This window comes from Daucus carota, chromosome 6 (assembly GCF_001625215.2).
Source record: "Daucus carota subsp. sativus chromosome 6, DH1 v3.0, whole genome shotgun sequence".
In the NCBI taxonomy this organism is placed as follows: domain Eukaryota; kingdom Viridiplantae; phylum Streptophyta; class Magnoliopsida; order Apiales; family Apiaceae; genus Daucus; species Daucus carota.
The window spans coordinates 31,998,091-32,017,365 of NC_030386.2; the positions used below are offsets into that span (position 1 = coordinate 31,998,091).

The 19,275-nt window shown below is 35.6% G+C and overlaps 2 protein-coding genes across 2 annotated transcripts; both read left to right on the plus strand.

Moving 5' to 3' along the window:
- The first annotated feature begins 1,148 nt into the window (after positions 1–1,148).
- LOC108227230 (ABC transporter B family member 1) lies at positions 1,149–7,373 on the plus strand. The gene is made up of 10 exons (XM_017402274.2): positions 1,149–1,753; positions 1,834–1,888; positions 1,970–2,145; positions 2,272–2,472; positions 2,549–2,808; positions 2,894–3,210; positions 3,290–3,513; positions 4,255–4,628; positions 4,719–5,433; positions 5,944–7,373. The coding sequence occupies exons 1-10, from the start codon at positions 1,187–1,189 to the stop codon at positions 7,228–7,230; spliced, it is 4,176 nt and encodes a 1,391-aa protein (XP_017257763.1). The 5' UTR covers positions 1,149–1,186; the 3' UTR covers positions 7,231–7,373.
- Positions 7,374–9,961: 2,588 nt separating this feature from the next.
- On the plus strand, positions 9,962–14,455 carry LOC108224806 (uncharacterized). Its single transcript, XM_017399533.2, has 4 exons — positions 9,962–10,101; positions 10,206–10,283; positions 10,373–10,471; positions 14,211–14,455. Exons 1-4 carry the CDS (start codon positions 10,099–10,101, stop codon positions 14,286–14,288), a joined length of 258 nt encoding a protein of 85 aa, XP_017255022.1. The 5' UTR covers positions 9,962–10,098; the 3' UTR covers positions 14,289–14,455.
- The last annotated feature ends 4,820 nt before the right edge of the window (positions 14,456–19,275 follow it).

Below are 19,275 nucleotides of genomic sequence, written 5' to 3' on the forward strand. Positions count from 1 at the left end.
ATTGCTGAAGTGACTAATGAGAAAAATGTCGTGTTGCTTACATGCGATGAATAATTTAGAAAAAAAGGAAAAAAAAAAGAAAGTGGAGGTTCGGACAAAACGTAGTGGGTTTTGATTCGATGTTACTTGGGTTTCTGTCACATACGTACCAGTGGATTTGACTTCATTATTATGTGTTTCTGTATACAATCTTTCTTGTCTTGAATAAATTTTAATTTTACAATAAGTAATGAAAACACCTTCATTTAGATGATCCGATGCTCTACTAGTCAATTGATACACCCGGATATGTGTAAATAAAAAATACTCTCACTTTATATATTGAAACCAAAAATTTATTAAGTTGGCAGAAAATTATATTTTCCACCGAAAATCTAATTTTCAGATTTAGTTAAAAACAAATAGAGAGAACAGTACAGACAGTGATGGAGTGCAAGACTTGACATGTGTATTCTGCAAGCAAGCTATGCAAGAACTTGTACAATAAGCCAAACAAACATAAATCCTCTGGCTTTTGCACCAAATCTGAGACAAAACTCAAATATCAATATTTTATAAATAACACAATAGCTCAGGTTGTAAAAGTTGAGAAATAGAAAGAAGAACGTAGTAACAAAGATTTGAAGTAGCGTAGAGGAGTAGGGTATAAAGTAACTGTTAATGACAGTAAAACCAGGGAGTTTTGGTCAAAAATCCAATCTCAAGTCTACACCTAGTATTCTTCTTGTGTCTGTCGGAAGGCCAAATCTTGGAATACCCATAGCCTTAGTCATGGTATAGTGTGCTCTCATCTGTCATTTTCACTCTGTGTCTGTGCCTCACCAAGCCCCCAACAAGAAACCAACTGTTTAACACACAACCCTCCCTCCAACACTTATTTCCGGATTCTCGATATCACCTGATCACGAGGTCATTATTTATCGAAAATTAAAAATTAATCATATTCAAATTAATTATCATAGTCTATAGTTGATATTCAATCAACTATTTAAAATCCAAATTTATATATAGATTTTTTTTTATCAATCCGTGTTTAAGTTAAAATTCGCGGACAATAAGCAGGAAAAAGATTTGACATAAATAAATGTTGACGGGGAAGTGCCGCCTGTATTATATAACTGCTGTTATTTTAAAATAAACAATAACTGAGATCCAAGAATAAATGTAAAGATAAAAAAATAAAGTGATGGAGAGAGAAGATAAAAGAGGAGGGAGAGGATGGTTTGTTCGTAAATGCAAAGCAATGTCACAAGAATATGAGGAGGAGGAAATAAAGAGCAATAATAATAGCAATCACAATAATAATACTTGCACTGTATCATCATCAGAGCAGTGGAAATGTTCTGAAACTGAAGGCATTCAGCTTGTTGTTTCAACACCTCCCCCTCAAATTCACACTCATTTACAAGCTCAAACCTTTAGTGAACCTCAAGCAACTCCATTAGATAAAGCCCAAGAAGAAGCAGAGCTTTTTCAAGAAGCAAAGTGTAAAACAGAGATGGAGGGTAGTTCTGATCAGGGGAGCAGCAAGAAGATTGATGAAGATAAGAAGAAGCAGGCTGCTGCAGTTGGGTTTTTAGAGCTCTTCAGATTTGCTGATAGATTAGATTATGTTTTGATGATTGTGGGCACTGTGGGTGCCTTTGTTCATGGCTGTTCTTTGCCTGTGTTTCTTAGATTCTTTGCAGATCTTGTGAATTCTTTTGGTTCTAATGCTGACAATATTGATAAGATGACTCAAGAAGTACTCAAGGTGATGATTCTTTACAGAGATTATTTGAATATATGTAATGTCATGCACACTCTCATTAAAGCTCTCTTTTTTGTTTGTAGTATGCATTTTACTTTCTTATAGTTGGAGCTGCAATTTGGGCTTCTTCATGGGCAGGTGAGAATGTGTTGCAGGATTAGTAGGCTATATGGGTTTTTGGTTTGACTTGTTAATATGCTAATAGAGAAAGATTTGCAGAGATATCTTGTTGGATGTGGACTGGAGAGAGGCAAACAACTAAAATGAGGATTGAGTACTTAGAATCAGCTTTGAATCAAGATGTTCAATTTTTCGATACTGAAGTTAGGACTTCAGATGTTGTGTTTGGGATCAACACGGATGCTGTCATGGTCCAAGATGCTATTAGTGAAAAGGTAAGGGTTTGAGGTAACAGAATCAAACAGCTTAAGATATAAACTTCAATTGTGTCTCTGTGTTTATGCTCTGTTTCGTATTACATGGTGGCTGAATTGCCCGGTACTCTCTTGTTATTTGTGCAGTTGGGGAATTTCATTCACTATATGGCAACTTTTGTTTCTGGATTTGTTGTGGGATTTACTGCTGTGTGGCAATTAGCTTTGGTCACACTTGCGGTTGTTCCTCTTATAGCTGTGATTGGTGCTATCCACCAAATTACATTATCTAAGCTTTCTGCTAAGACCCAAGAAGCTCTTTCTCAGGCCGGAAATATTGCGGAGCAGGTGAGGCAATGTGATTGTTTTAATCATTTTTCTAATTTTTGGCACATGGGTGTTCTTATTTCGAGTGAAACTGCAGACAGTTGGTCAAATTCGGATGGTTTTCGCATTTGTCGGTGAGTCCAGAGCTCTTAAAGCATACTCGTCTGCTTTGAAGACTGCCCAAAGGCTCGGATACAAGAGTGGATTCTCGAAGGGGTTGGGACTCGGGGCTACGTACTTCACTGTCTTTTGTTGTTATGCTCTTTTGCTTTGGTATGGAGGTTATCTGGTGAGGCACCATTACACTAATGGGGGACTTGCTATAGCCACAATGTTCTCAGTTATGATAGGGGGAATGTGAGTATTTTACAGCATTGCGTTATACTGTATATATATAGTCGAATCTATGGTTGATTTTAAATATGTTCTTTTGTAATTACAGTGCTTTAGGACAATCTGCCCCAAGTATGGCTGCATTTGCAAAGGCAAGAGTTGCAGCTGCTAAAATCTTCCTAATTATCGATCACAAACCGAGTGTTAACAGAAACAGTGAAACGGGCCTGGAACTAGAATCAGTTTTAGGACAAGTCGAGATTAAAAACGTAGATTTTTCATATCCTTCCAGGCCAGACGTACTAATATTAAACAATTTTTCCTTAAGTGTGCCGTCCGGAAAGACCATAGCTTTAGTTGGAAGCAGTGGATCTGGAAAGAGCACTGTTGTTTCCCTCATTGAGAGGTTTTATGATCCCACCTCAGGTATAACATTCATATGTCAAAGCAGACAGATTTAATGCATCTGTCAGCAGATATTTATTATGTTAAATTATGTTTCCAGGTCAAGTTTTATTGGATGGAAACGATATAAAGACCCTAAAGCTTAGATGGTTGAGGCAGCAGATTGGACTGGTGAGCCAAGAGCCAGCACTATTTGCCACCACAATTAAAGAAAACATACTCCTGGGTAGGCCTGATGCAAGCCTCGTCGAGATCGAAGAAGCTGCTAGAGTTGCCAATGCTCATTCTTTTATCATCAAGCTCACTGATGGCTATGACACACAGGTTTCTCATTTAACTACATATACCTTCTTTAATCTACTATTATTGTCAGAAAATATTTTCTTTGAGACAGAAGTATCCTTATGGTATATTCTGCACTCAAGCTTGTTGGTACTGAGTTTATGATGAATTTAAATAATGTGCATTAGTAGTTGCCTGGACGGTGAAGGTAGTGATAGATCTTATTAAACAGAGGGGAGTAGCCCTGTCTGATTTTTGTTGCCATCTTCTTTGTCTTTATATTAAAGACCAAATGCATTATTTGGTCAACAAATAAACCTAACTTCTCAAAAGTCAAAAGGGAAAGACACTGTAGGTGGTTAGTCATATACGCATTTATTTAAATAAAGGTACAACATGGTCTCAGTCAACATGGCATGTGCAGATACAAATTAGGTTTTATCTATTCAGGAACAAACAGGGATTTCTGAACTTGGCAGAATGGGGAAACCAATTGGAATATGATAATGATAAAATAATAGAAATAAAAGTAATAATATATTTATGTGTTTTTTGGGAACTGGTAGAAGGGATCACAGAAAATGGAGATAATTGCGCATCAACATTTTAGTAACAGCAACTATGTAATTATTAGCTTTTATTACACTCTAGTTGCTGTGTGCAAGCCTTTATTTCATTATCCCTTTGTTTTGCTCAAGTTGACAATAATTGGACAGGTAAAATTTGACACAATGTATTGAAAACAGTAAAAAAATTGAAAAACTAAATTTAAGATATTTGTAGGTAGGGGAGAGAGGATTGCAACTCTCTGGTGGACAAAAGCAGAGGATTGCTATAGCAAGAGCAATGCTGAAAAATCCAGCAATTTTGCTATTGGATGAAGCAACAAGTGCGCTAGACTCTGAGTCAGAGAAGCTAGTTCAAGAAGCCCTTGACCGTTTCATGATTGGTAGAACAACTCTTGTCATTGCTCACAGACTATCCACAATCAGGAAGGCTGATTTTGTTGCCGTCCTGCACCAGGGTAGCGTCTCTGAAATTGGGACCCATGACGAGCTCATGTTCAAAGGAGAGAACGGGACTTATGCCAAACTCATTCGTCTGCAAGAAGTTGCACATGAAACTGCCATAAATAATGCTAGAAAGAGTAGTGCAAGGTACCACTACACTGTAAATTAGAAGCTTACCGATGTCTTGTGGGTGCAATCAGGATGATCATTTATTAATTGACAGTTCTTCTTTTGCAGGCCTTCTAGTGCAAGAAATTCAGTGAGTTCACCTATAATCACCAGGAATTCATCCTATGGACGGTCACCATACTCACGTCGCTTATCTGATTTCTCCACCTCTGACTTTAGCCTATCCCTCGATGTATCATATCCAGGTTACAGAATTGAAAAGCTTGCATTCAAGGAGCAAGCTAGTTCCTTCTGGCGGTTGGCAAAAATGAATTCTCCAGAATGGCCATATGCATTAGTTGGTTCAGTAGGTTCTGTTGTTTGTGGTACCCTCAGTGCGTTCTTTGCATATGTCCTCAGTGTTGTTCTTAGTGTTTACTACAATCAAGACCACGCTTACATGATTAGAGAAATTGAAAAATACTGTTATCTGTTGATTGGTGTCTCATCAGCCGCGCTGATATTTAACACACTGCAGCACTTTTTCTGGGATGTAGTAGGAGAAAATTTGACTAAACGGGTAAGAGAGAAAATGTTGACAGCAGTTCTGAAGAATGAAATGGCTTGGTTCGATCAGGAGGAAAACGAGAGCTCTAGAATTGCAGCTAGGCTAGCTCTTGATGCCAATAACGTTAGGTCAGCCATTGGGGATAGAATTTCAGTAATCATGCAGAACTCAGCACTTCTGCTAGTTGCCTGCTCTGTTGGCTTTGCTTTACAGTGGCGCCTAGCCCTGGTCCTCATTGCCGTTTTCCCAATTGTTGTTGCAGCCACTGTTTTGCAGGTATGCTTTTAATGGCGAGTTTACAAATTACAGTAAATATAGTTTCCTAAAAATCAGTAATAGCTTGGTGTAGATAATATTGACAAACCCTGTTTTTAGGAACATAGATGTTCAGCTATGTTTTGGTTTCGATAAGGTTTTGAGCTTGCATGTCTATTATCTAATTAAAATAATTAAATGAAAGTTTTGCCTAACATCTACATGAGATGATTGTTAGGTCATAACAAGTTGAGCGATCGAAGCTGGCACATGTAAAGACCAACCAGAAATTTGTGGCAAAACAGTTATGATTGTGTTTAAAGGGTGCCTGTAGTTACTTGTACTTCTTAAAAATTACGGTGCAAACATATATCTGTCACCATATAATGTTGCTTATCTTCAGTATTATGTCTAAAATAAATCTTTTTTGGTAAAAATGCCCCTGTGATTAAATTTTATTGTTCATATTAGTCATAGTTTCTATTTACTAGTTATTAAATTCGTCACTTATGTATACTCTACTTCCCACAGAAAATGTTCATGCAAGGATTTTCTGGGGACTTGGAAGCTGCGCATGCCAAAGCCACACAATTAGCTGGGGAAGCTGTTGCAAATGTGAGAACTGTTGCGGCCTTTAATTCAGAGTCCAAGATTGTCAGACTTTTCACCTCCAACCTAGAAACTCCACTACGCCGCTGTTTTTGGAAGGGTCAAATTGCTGGGAGTGGTTATGGGATAGCCCAGTTTTTACTGTATGCTTCATATGCCCTTGGTCTTTGGTATGCATCCTGGCTTGTGAAGCATGGGATCTCTGACTTCTCCAAAACGATCAGAGTTTTCATGGTTCTAATGGTGTCCGCAAATGGTGCGGCTGAAACACTGACCCTAGCCCCTGACTTCATTAAAGGTGGTCGAGCCATGCAGTCTGTCTTTGACCTCCTTGACCGCAAAACTGAAATTGAACCTGATGATCCAGATTCCACCCCGATGCCTGATCGAATTCGTGGAGAAGTGGAACTGAAACATGTGGACTTTTCTTATCCATCCCGCCCTGATATGCCAGTTTTCCGCGACCTTAGTATTCGGGCTCGAGCTGGTAAAATTCTTGCCCTTGTTGGCCCTAGCGGATGTGGAAAGAGCTCAGTCATTGCACTTGTTCAGAGATTCTATGAGCCATCATCCGGGCGTGTTATAATTGATGGCAAAGACATTCGCAAATACAATCTCAAGACATTGCGGCGTCACATTGCAGTAGTCCCACAAGAACCAAGTCTATTTGCAACAACCATATACGACAACATTGCTTACGGCCATGAATCAGCAACAGAAGCCGAGATAACGGAAGCAGCAACATTAGCTAATGCCCACAAATTCATTTCATCATTGCCAGATGGCTACAAAACTTTTGTTGGCGAAAGAGGAGTTCAATTATCCGGAGGACAGAAGCAAAGAATTGCCATTGCTCGAGCTCTTCTAAGAAAGGCAGAACTAATGCTACTTGACGAAGCCACAAGTGCACTAGATGCCGAATCTGAAAGGTGTGTGCAAGAGGCTCTGGAGCGTGCTTGCTCTGGAAAGACCACCATCATCGTGGCTCACCGCCTATCCACAATAAGAAACGCTCATGTCATTGGAGTCATCGACGACGGAAAAGTGGCAGAACAAGGCTCACATTCACATCTACTAAAGAACTACCCTGATGGCTGTTACTCACGTATGATACAGCTGCAGAGGTTTTCACATGGGCAGGCTGTAAATATGGCAACAGGCTCAAGCTCCTCAACAGCACGCCCCAGGGAGGACCAAGACAGAGAATGAAACAAAATGAAAAGGGAACACAGAAAGGCCTACACCTCCCACTTCATTATTTTTTGTCTTTCTTGGTTATTGTTAGTATAGCATGGCTGTTATATATTTTTTACCATTATATATATCCTCACTTCTGATTTTTGTTTTCTGAACTCCTCAGCGTAAAAGAAATCATGTAATCCATCATCGATCCGGTTGAATCAACAGAGTAAATAATTTGTAAAACTTTACAGAATAATAAAAAAATCAAAGAATGGCTTCCCACTTTTTTTGTGATCCACGCTTTTAAGATATCGGAACATTTTTAATAACTGATAACTCCTGACCAACTTTTTACTTATAATTTACTTCTTCCAACTTCTTGCATATAATTCACTCCTTCATTTTAAATAATAAATTACTTTTTTCAAACTTACTCAAACAGCCCGTGTCGAAAATGGAGAAATAATGCATGCATATGGACCAGAGAGGATTCAAAGACGACAATAATGTAGATGAAAACAGGCGTGTGATGTGAAAGTAACGGGAATGAATTGGAAAGATGTTAGATTTCCATCTCTTTCACAAAGGCATCTAATAAAAAGAGTACATATATGTATGTTGAGGCATCAACGCAAGTGGATAAGAGAGCAGTGATGATGATTGTGATTTGAATTTAACGGTTAGAGGAAGAAAGTAGAGTGGGAACAGTATAGCAGTTAGCATTATTATTTGACTATGGGGGCTTCACATGGTACACTAGTTGTAGTTGCATGCATATAATTATGTTATGAAAACGTACACCACCGAAAGCAACATTGACGTGTTTTGTTGGATGCATGCAGCATGCTAACCAGTGTTGCTTTAACCAACGATCAGTTGCCAATTTGGTATGAGCCAAGTCTTTTTACTACCGGGAGCCCATAATTGGAACCAATTTTTTATTGGAATAGATGCAGGAACAAATTACAAAATACAAACTACATGGATCACGCAGCCTTATGAATTAGTCGACAATAAATTCATTTCAATTTTTTTCTGCAAACATTATTTACTTTAATTATTTAATACAAACATTAACGTTTTCCAAGTTATGTACTCGATCAGATTTACTTTCTACAAGCAGGGAAACAGCTTTTAAAATGAGATATGATTTTTTTTCTTCTTCATTTAGGATAGCTTAATGGGCCTCATAATGAACCGGTCTGATGCAGAGATGTGGGTTCAGCTTCAATATAGTTCGCTCCAACTAACGACTTTTAATAATGGATGGAGAAGGCCCAAAATTTTCTCAAAAGGAATGGGGAGCAGGTCCAACGCTAGCACTGCTGCTGCCTGCTGTGTTGAACATGAAATGGATCCGGATCCGACTTCTTCATTAGATTTAACTATTGAAGTATATCAATTATCAAACAAAGTGGGCAGTAGGGGTGAGAAAAAAAAACCGGAAAACCGAAACCGAGCCGAAAAACCAAACCGAAAAAAACCGTAACCGACAAAAACCATAACCGAACCGAACCGATATAACGGTTTGGTAACGGTTACGGTTTTACCCCTAAAACCGAACCGAAAAACCGAACCGTTTATATAATATATAATAAAAATATAATATTTATTACTATATATATATGTGTGTGTGTGCGCTACAATATATTAGTTATATATTTTAGTAAGAGAAATTGATATAATAGGTATATAAATATTTTTCTAAATTAATAAAGTATTAAATTTGTATAGTAGTTTGAACCAAAAAACCAAACCGTTTATATAATATATAATAAAAATACAATATTTATTATATATTATTATATATAACATATTATATATATATGTGCAACAATATGTTAATTATATATTTTAGTAAGAGAAATTGATATAATAAGCATATAAATATTTTTCTAAAATTAATAAAAGTATTAAATTTGTATAGTAGCTTCTAATCATATAAAAACCGGAAAAAATCGAAACCGACTAACGGTTAACCAAACCGAAAAAAACCGTTTGAAACGGTGCGGTTACGATTTCTACCTAAAAACCGAACCGAACCGAAATACACGGTTCGGTAACAATTTTAGGTAGAAACCGAGCCGAACCGACCCGTGCACACCCCTAGTGGGCAGGGTTATTCTGTCCAAAAAAAGGAAAAGTAGGCAGGGCTATCTAAAAATAGTTGGGGTGGTTTTGTACTTTTGCTTGAGCTATGTATATTTGTTGGTGTGGTTTTGTACTTTTGCTTGAGCTATGTATATTTGTTAGTGTAGTTTATTTGGAGAGTACTATGAAAATTACTTTAGATACAATCTTAAATAGTAAATAGATATTTGAATTAAAATTAAAATAGTCAACTATAGGATTATCCCTCGCAAGAGAAAAAACATGGGGGTGTTTGGTTCATGGTTGATGAACCCGGTTAACGGGAATCAGAATCTTAATCTCATGACAAGTGTTTGGATTAGTTATTTGGTGTTATGAAATGAGAACTCCAATCCTTTTAGGTGGTTAAAACATACCCTTACCACCTCTTGGGTTACCATGCCATTCTCATTCCCATTAACCCTCATTCCCATACACTCCATTCTCATTCCCGATTCCCATTCTCAACCTTAATCCAAACACCCCCTATATGTTTATCGTAATAATTCATAGTAGTGTACATACTATACGGAAAAAAAAAAAGCATTAATAAGATATAGAATAATAACTTTTTTATCAGAAGTCAGAACAAAATAATAACTTTAATAAATTAGTTTTGCGCGTATGACGTAAACATAGTTAAAATCGAATTAGACAGAAGGTGTTTAAACTTGCAACTTGTAAGCTGGGGGTTGGGGTTAAGGTTAAATCAAAATCAAGAGATCAACGCAACAGCAACACAAGTCTTCCTGTCCAAACACAAACATGGTGATCCCCAATTCTCTTTCCTCCCTTGACTTCCTATGTTAATCTTCAATATTTGTTTATGCTTTACTTATGAATTACTAATTCCACCTTAATTATATGTACAGGTCTGCCTGTTCTGTCTTTTGCCTCTTTTTCTGTTGCCAATCGTTAACATTTTACCTCTCTTATTCGATCGCATCATGGTAATCTATCTATTTGTTTCTTTGTTGATTAATATTATACCCAATTTTAATATATTAGTAATATATGTGTGTATGTTTATGGTTTATAGGTTAAGGTATACAGGTTGTTTGGATGGGATTATAGGAGGCCAGAAAGGGCGCCACCGGCTTGTCCTTACAAGCCGCCAGCTAACAAGATTAATGATACTGTATGTCTTGTTAATCCTCTTGGTTTTGTTTGTTTGTTTATTACGGAAGCTATTAGCATGAAGTGTTGGATGGATGTGTTGATTAAGATTGTGTAAGAAGGTTTATTTATGTTGCAATTAAATGTGTGTTATGATTGATTGGGTATTAGGGGTAGGATTTGTGCTTATTGAATAGTGACAATAGTGTCGTTACTTCCATTTGTGTGTATTTTCCTCAAGTAAATTATATCATATGACATTGAATACGTCACTTGATTAATAAGCTGTCTGAATTACAGACAGAGATCTAATTCTCTAATTTTCTGTAAGTCTAGTGGTCATAAAAACCACCAAAGATTTGGAATTTTTTATTTAATTCCATTTATTGAAATGTATAATAGCACTTCAGTCATTCCTAAAGCTCAATGAGATTGCTTTTTAATTTGAAAAGGCAAGAAAGATCTGTAGTATTGAAGGACTAATGCTCAGTTTGGTCAGGAGGATTGGGATGAGGTAGGAATGAAATTAAAAATTAAAAAAGTAGTGGGGTGAAGGATAAAAAGAAGAATCAATTACAAAATGAATATGTGTACATATTATACGAAAATGCATGTGTAGAAAATGAGTAAGGAGGAGAACAAAGCATTCATCTCAACTTGGGGAATTTGAACTATAGTCTAGATTGGTAGGAAGAAATGGATAAAGGTCTGAATTGGTACAAATTTCATTTGATTCCCTAACTCACTGGATTTTCAGTCTATTATCATTTTGCCAAAACAATTATTCAGTTTGAAATTGTCCTTGGTTTGCCAATCCCATTGTATAGACTTCTACATCTTTTATTGTTTTTCCAGCTTTTGAAATCTTGATATATTATAGAAAGCATGTACTTCATAATGCTCAAAAGCCGACATTTAAGGTGGCATATGATATAAGTTGGGCATGTTTTGGGCTTCTTTTTAAGAATTAGGCTTGTTATTTGCAGGCCTATGTGGGATTGAGGAAAGAATGTAAAACACATGTAAAAAATGAGTTGATCATGTGTGAAAAGGAAAGGCAACTATATCATATAGTTGTGCTAGTTATACTATAGTAGAGGATAATAAGAACCGGAATATTGTGAAACTAAAGAAGAATGTCAAAGCCATGTTTTTCCTTTTATATCCACCCATAGTTCTAGCATTAATTACAGATCTTTTTTTTTTTTGGGTACTTGTTAGTTTACCCATCTCCATCTATTGTCCGGCAAAATGAGAATATAGACTTGTAAAATTAAAGCAAGTCCAACAATGTTCTGAACTAAAATTTAAAGCATTTGGAATAAAGAAGCACTCTAATAATGTCCAGGTGATGCCTTAAAACACCAGGATATCCAACATGTGCTTTGTTTTTTAGGCATTACTATACATCTCCTAAATCATATTTATTAATAAAAAAATTCACTTCCTTCCTGAATGCATTTCTCTTCTCATATTTTCTGTTCCCTCAAATAGTAATTTAAATATAATATTTTATTAATAAGGCACAATTATAAGACATGTTGTTGGAGTTCATACACCAAAATAAGGTCCTAGAACATTATTTTATTACTCCCTCCGTCCCATAATAAACGTCTTCTTTTTTTTCAAGTTTTTTTCACGCATTTCCAAGCTTATAAAAAACATACTTTTAGATATTATTTTCTGGTGTTTATTGTTTTGTATAAAAATGAGAAGTTCAAATTTTAATACAAAATAAAAAATACGAGAAAATAATGTCTACAAGTATGCTTTTTATAAGCTTGGAAATGCGTGAAAAAATTTTGAAAAAAAAGAGACGTTTATTATGGGACGGAGGGAGTATATTTTGAGCAAGTCCAACGATCTCCTAGCAAGTGCCTTAAAAATATAATAAAGAGCAGTGTCTTAGTGGTGATTTAGGACATTATTTTTGTGTATGAACTTCAATAACATGCTTTATAATTGGGCCTTGTTTTAGATTAATAATATATTTGAATAACTTGGACGGAAGGGAGAAATGAGAGGAGAGAGATGTTTTCAAATGCCAAGTGAATTTTTTAATTGAGAAAAATTATTTAGTACATGTACAGTGGTGCCTTAAAAATAAGACATGTTGGATGTCGTTAGGGTTTTAAGGCATCACTAGAACATTGTTGGACCTTTCATTTGTTCCAAGTGCCATACAACATCTCCAACACTCAACATGATCTTCAAACAAGCTCTTAACTTTGAAGAAGAAATCTAGAATTAGTGTCCCAATAGATTCCAGATTCCTAGAAGCTCTTTAAAAATGTAACAGCCTCTTCTCTCTCCTCTCGTTTAAAGAATATTTAGGTGCTCTTAACTATTTTTTGTAAATAATACTCACTTCCACCTAATTCCATTCACTTCCTTCCATATCCATCTCCAATTTTTTCCTCAAATAAGAATAATATATAAATAGAGAGCAAGTATGAAGGATAGTGTTGGAGTTGTCACATTATTTTATGTATTAACTTATTATGAACAATATATATATATATATATATATATATATATATATATATATATATTAAATGATTGAGGATCCTATTCGAGATGCTCTTAAATTTTAGCTTAGGACATTGTTGGACTTGTTTAATTGCTTTTACGAGGCAATTACTAGGACATGGTTGGACTTGCTCTTGAAAGAAGTAGTAAAAATAAACCTGAATGGATTAATTACAATAAATAGATGGATTTTTGAGTTTTCTAAATCCTAAAACCTTTGCTAGTTATAGCAATATGTTGCACTAAGAAATACATATCGGTAAATATCGATCTTAATACCATTATTAATTATCTCCCATCTAGAAATATTTGAGAAGATTATCTTTGACTATTGTTGTTAATCGGTTGATGGTTATTTGCTGTTATAAATTTTATGTTAACAACTTGAGCATTAGCTTTAGGGGTTCATATTTTTTTCATCTCCCCTGGGCCATCAAAAGGCGAGGACGGCCCCAAGTCCCTACACTATATTCTAAAATGCCAGACTTTGGTTAATATGGAGGGTGGAAGTATTTAATTGCAGTTTAAATTGAAGCTTGAGTTTTTCTGTTTTTTTGCCTAGTCTTGAGCTTTTGCCTCAGGCCCTCAGATAAGGGATCATATTTTATATAACCCACTCGACCAAAATTAATTATCATTTTTCTTGAAGATAAACATTTCCAGATAGAATAGGATGCGGCAGACCCTATTGATGATTAATAATAGATCATTCATTATTGCTGGAATATTTGTTTAATCAGTCTTTCTGATTTGCTTGGATTCAGCTTAATGCTACTTACATGATTAATCCCTTGTTATCTGTCTTGCTCGTGTGTAGTAACTCCTGTTAACTTGAGCTTGAACAATTCTTATATTACATAGGAAATCATATAAGATTGTGTACTATACTACAATCATTTAGTCTGGCTAACCTGATAATTCTGAAATATAATAATAGTGCTAGGTCTATATTTTACCATTGGCTATTAAACTGGGCGCTGCTTTTATGTTTATTTGAGCACTCCTTATTTTGGAGTTGGGAGATGCTACTTGGCTTTTCTTTACTGTCCAGAATTAGTCCGCTATATTCCATTTATGTGTTTCCTTCTGGCTCTTCCATTATAAGGACATTTCAAGAGTTTCTAGATTACTGAAGTAGTGTTGGAAACAATCATTTCCAGAATTTCAATTACACTTCCTTTCTGCTGTCTAATTTTGCATAGAGATAAATCATGGTATGTCTTGTTTTATAGGCTGCTGGGGAGCCTGATCCTGTTGTCCCAGAGCATGTCCAAAAACATACGGGGGTCAATGACCACAAGCTTGATTGAAGTTGACTGATCTTTACTTGAAACATCAAGTGTTCACTTGTTCTGATTTATTTTGTTGTGACAACACTGGTTTTCTTATTAGGAGGTTTGGTAAATAAGTAACTGAAACTTTCAGATTATTGTGTTCAAACAACAGATTTACATATATTTATTAAATTTTAATTCTAGTTGGTGTTTATCACTACCGTAATTTATGTCCCTTTTACCAATTGTATCATTACACTTTACACTTCAATGTCCGCCTGATGCTTTTATAGGAAAAGAAACATATGCATATATTACTAATTTTATGGAAGTGGAAACACGATCAGCTTCTTCGGTTTGGTGCTTGCAGGGAGAGGAAGGCCGGAGATTGGCGCATGTTTTTGCCTCATGTCAATAAGCAGAATTTATATAGTTTGAAAGAAAACTAATCCAATTATCTAAAACAGTTTGCCCAATAGCCCAAGAAAAAGGATTTTTTGCACAAAGTGGGATGTGTCCTACTTGCCAAAAATCTGAGCTTCCCTTGCCCTTTCATCATCACTTTGCTGTTTGATCCTCCGTGCTGAATTCTTATAGTTTATAGCAGTAGAATAAGGCAGAATTCTGGACCAGCGCAATAACATCTGACACTGCATCTCTGGTCGACTAAAACGAATGTTTTGCAGAAAATTTTTGTATTTAAGTTAGCATAGGATAACTTTAGGAGGAGCACTAAAATTTCATCAGTGTCGGTCAACGTCTGAACTAAGTTTATAGAGTGGATTGCACAAAGAGGAAGGCCAGATAACTCAAGAATAGGATTTTTGTTTTTAGTTTACAAACTTTTTCCAGAGTGGGATGTGTCCTACTTGTATTTAATCTGGGATTTAATCGGGCTGTAATTATTTCTCTGCTTGTTGATCCTCCTTTGTCCAGAAATCTTCATAGCTGATAGGGAGAACTGAAACATATGTTTCGTAGAAAATTCTCAGAGTTGAAGTTAACGTGGGATAATTTTAAAATATGCAGGACCCCTGATTTAAATTTGTGGGCGAAAGAAATGAAACGATTCACTTTCTATGAACTGGCAATATTTAGTCAGGATTCTGTGGGGTCTATCAAATCTAAGATGCTTGTATCTGCAAGCTAAGTTTTGGGGTACCATTTGTCTGAATGTGAATTCCATGTTTACTTTAATACTACTACTAGTCGGAGTAATTTTTCTTAAGCTACTCAAAGTACTATTTTCAAATTAATTTGTGACCTCTTAGATTCTATCATAATATTATTGAAAGTTGGTTTTGCACTGGGAAATTGATGATGTCATGACAATAAAGTAGACACAAAGAGATGATGTCAGATGAAAAGTTGGTCTCCTTTGTATATTGGTAATGCTATAGAACCCACTTCATTAGATTTGGAATGTTTTATTGAGAAAGCATAAAAAATAATGGACGTGGGTGGGTGACTCGGGTCGTCTAGTGCACCAGGGAGGGACCATTGGGGGTGCTTGTTAGTTGTAAAGCACCATACAGCACTAAAATGCTCCGTGCATGAACCTCTTCCTGCTCTTTCTAGGGCTGAGATTAGTTTTAATTAAATTTCGCTATTTTTTTTAATTTAATTGTAGAGTTCCATGTAGGTGGGAGGTTATCCACTTGTCCAGCTGTGTTTTTCTAGGATCTTTCCGCTCTGCCATTTATTGTGGGTGAAGTTTAGGTAATGGTTGGTGACAAAGACCATCATCTTTATGCTTACGATAGTATTTCAACTTTTTTATAGTACATTTTAAGTTAAGGCTTGATAGCTGTAATATGGATGTGGTGATTCATCCTGATTCGTGATGATGTATCAAGTAATTGGGTTAAGCTTTTGCAATACAATATATCTCTTGCAGGATTTAAGCGCAAGTCTTACTGAGCATTACATAACCACTACTTTAGATTATCGTTTACGTTTATTTTGTGTTTTCCATCTTCCAATAGCGTGGGAGCTGAAACATCCGTATCCACTTGGAATGTTTGTATAATACTTAAAGTAGTTAAGTGGTCAGGTAATGGTTACTTATCGTGGTTAGGGCTGGAAATCGACAAGGACTATCCGGTGTCTCGGCGGCACGAAAATATGATACATGTCTCATATCTATTTTGAAAACGATCCAAATCTGACGAAAAAATTAAGCCCGTATAATATATGATCCCGGATACGAGCACACCTATACCTGCTCAGATCCGATTTCATATAATTTTTCATAATATGATCCTACCCGAATAACCGAATATGATACATGGTTTATATTCGATTCAAACTCATATACATATTATATTTTAACACCATCATATTTGCAAGTAAATAGTCATCATTTTATAAAATTGCAATATCTTATTTAAGTTTATATCTTCATAAAATATGATTTAATTAATGTGATCATGCTTATTATCTTCGTATATATATATATATATATATATATAGAGCCCTACTCCAATAGAAACCAAATTAGCCTAAAAACTAAAAACCAGTTTCTCGACATTTTTTATCACTATTTTTAACTACGGAAATCACTAATTTGTACATAACATATCACTAATTTATATATAGCATATCTCGCGGATATAAATATATATATATATACACATATATGCAACATATATGACCATCATCTTCACCCAAATCGTAATAATGGACCTCTTACCACCATTACTAGACGTTTCCATGACTTGCCACCATTGTCTATCATCACCAATAGTCACATACACTTTCCACCATAACTTACAAAACTAACGACTACTTACCATCATTATACAACTTCTCTTACGGCTTCCTACCGTCAAGAACCTTCCTATGGATGAAATTGATCATCTATAATCGATTATCAATAGTTTAGATAAGTAGATTTTGTCAATTTCAATAATAAAACTCGCTGTTTACATACTGTATAAAAATAATGATTAGTGCAGTATAAATTAGTGATACCCGTAGTTATAAATAGTGGTATGGAAACTGGTTTCTCAGTACAGTTTAGTGATATTCTCTTTAGGATTTAGTGATCTGTGTTGCAGGAATTAGTGAAAACTTAATCTCCAGATCTGTTTCAGCTTAGAATCTCCAGATCTGTTCATGTTTTCGATTCAGATGGTGGTGATAGTGGTGGAGATGGTGGAGGTGAAGGTGGAGATGGAGGATGGATGATTGTAGCGGAGGTTTGGGCGGCTTGAAGTGGGGGGTTGGAGTGTTGCCGGAATAGTGGGGGCTTCGCGTTTGAAGTTGAGTCGAGGTGGAGAAGAAGTATGAACGGGATTGAAGGAGGTTGAAGTATCGATTAAGATGGAGGTGTGGAGGTTGTGTTGCTAGAGAAATAATGGAGGTGGAGGTGGAGATGGAGGTGGTGGTTATGAAGGGGGGGGGGGCGGCATAGAGGTTGTGGTGGTTATGAAGGAGGCGACGACGGAGGTGGTGGTAGTGGAGGTGGGGTTGGTGAAGGTGGAGGTGGGTTTGGTTAAGATGGAGGTGGAGATGGGGTTGTTTAAGAATTTAGTAGTATTTGCTTTAGGATTTAGTGATATTTCAGCTTGGTTTTTAGTTTCTAGGATAAGGTGGTTTCTATTGGAGTAAAACTCTATATATATATATATATATATATATAATAAATGGTATATACCAACATATAGCTATAAGTTTTAATTTAAAATTATTATACTTTATAATATTACGTTTATTTAGACTAAATGATAATTATTTGAACAATTGAAATAATAATGATATTTGATATTAGTGGATCATATCCGGCTCATATTCGAAGAATCATAATCTGCCCGGTTAAAAAATAGAAAATACGATACTGGATCATATTTGGTTCAGATCCGAATCTCAAATACCCGGGATCGGTTTATATCCGAATAAAATGAACCCGGACCCAAATCTGGATAAGTTAAAAATAATATGATCCGATACTTGAGCAGATGGATATCCAGGATCATTCGGATCATCCGCTGAATTTCAAAAAATTTCACAAGATGCTTGGTTTTATCAAGGGATGAGCTGAGGTGCTCAAAGCGAGCAGTGGAATCGATAATTCAGAGTCGGATGCAGCCTAGGAATATTGTACATGTTACTTTCGACAAGCCGTCCCAGACGTTGCGGGTTTGCACATAAAATAGGACAAGGAGACTGAAAATTATGCTCCTAGCTAACATATTACTTCGAAAATGATTGCGTAACATATTAGTGTAACTCGTCTGAAAATGTTTGTGATGGAGCAGGTCCACTTAGTAATTGTTTTCTAGATATAATAAAAAATAATATTTTATTGATTTCAGATATTATTTTCATGTATGAACTTCAACAATATGTTTTATTATTAAAATAATTATATATTTGAATTACCGTTAAAGAGAAGTGAAAAGATGAGAAGAGAGATGTTAAAATAAAGAAAACTAATTTTTTATTGATAAAAATGGTTTTAGACATGCATAATAGTGTCATTTTAAATACTTGTTGAAATACTCATTTTTTCAAATGTCTTATATTTTAAGTTTTAACATCGTTTTAACAAGTTCAACAATATCTTAACCAAATTAAGTAAAATTCTATACCGTATTAAAAATGATTTTTATATACTAAATGATAAAATGTCTTAAACCAAACTAAATCAAGTTAAGTTATCTAACTAATACTACAAGATACTGCCTTAAACCAACTTAAGTTAAGTTCACAACCGTGCTAACTAATACAAGATTCTTATGTCCGGCAATAAAAATGATGCATTGGTTATACTTATACCTAAACTTTGTCCACCACCTTACATTTCTTTAAAACTTACAAACCTGTTGGAGTGAAGTTAAGTTATGTTTAAGCAGATATATGTAGATTCATTTAAATATTTGGCAACTCAAAGATAATGGTAGCCATTTCGTTTGATGCGACATGAATTACAGTGATACGAGGTTAGGTTGTTTGACATGATATTAAAAAGTAAGATTCACCCTCAGTGGCGGAACCAGCACTGAGAGTTAGGAGGGGCTGA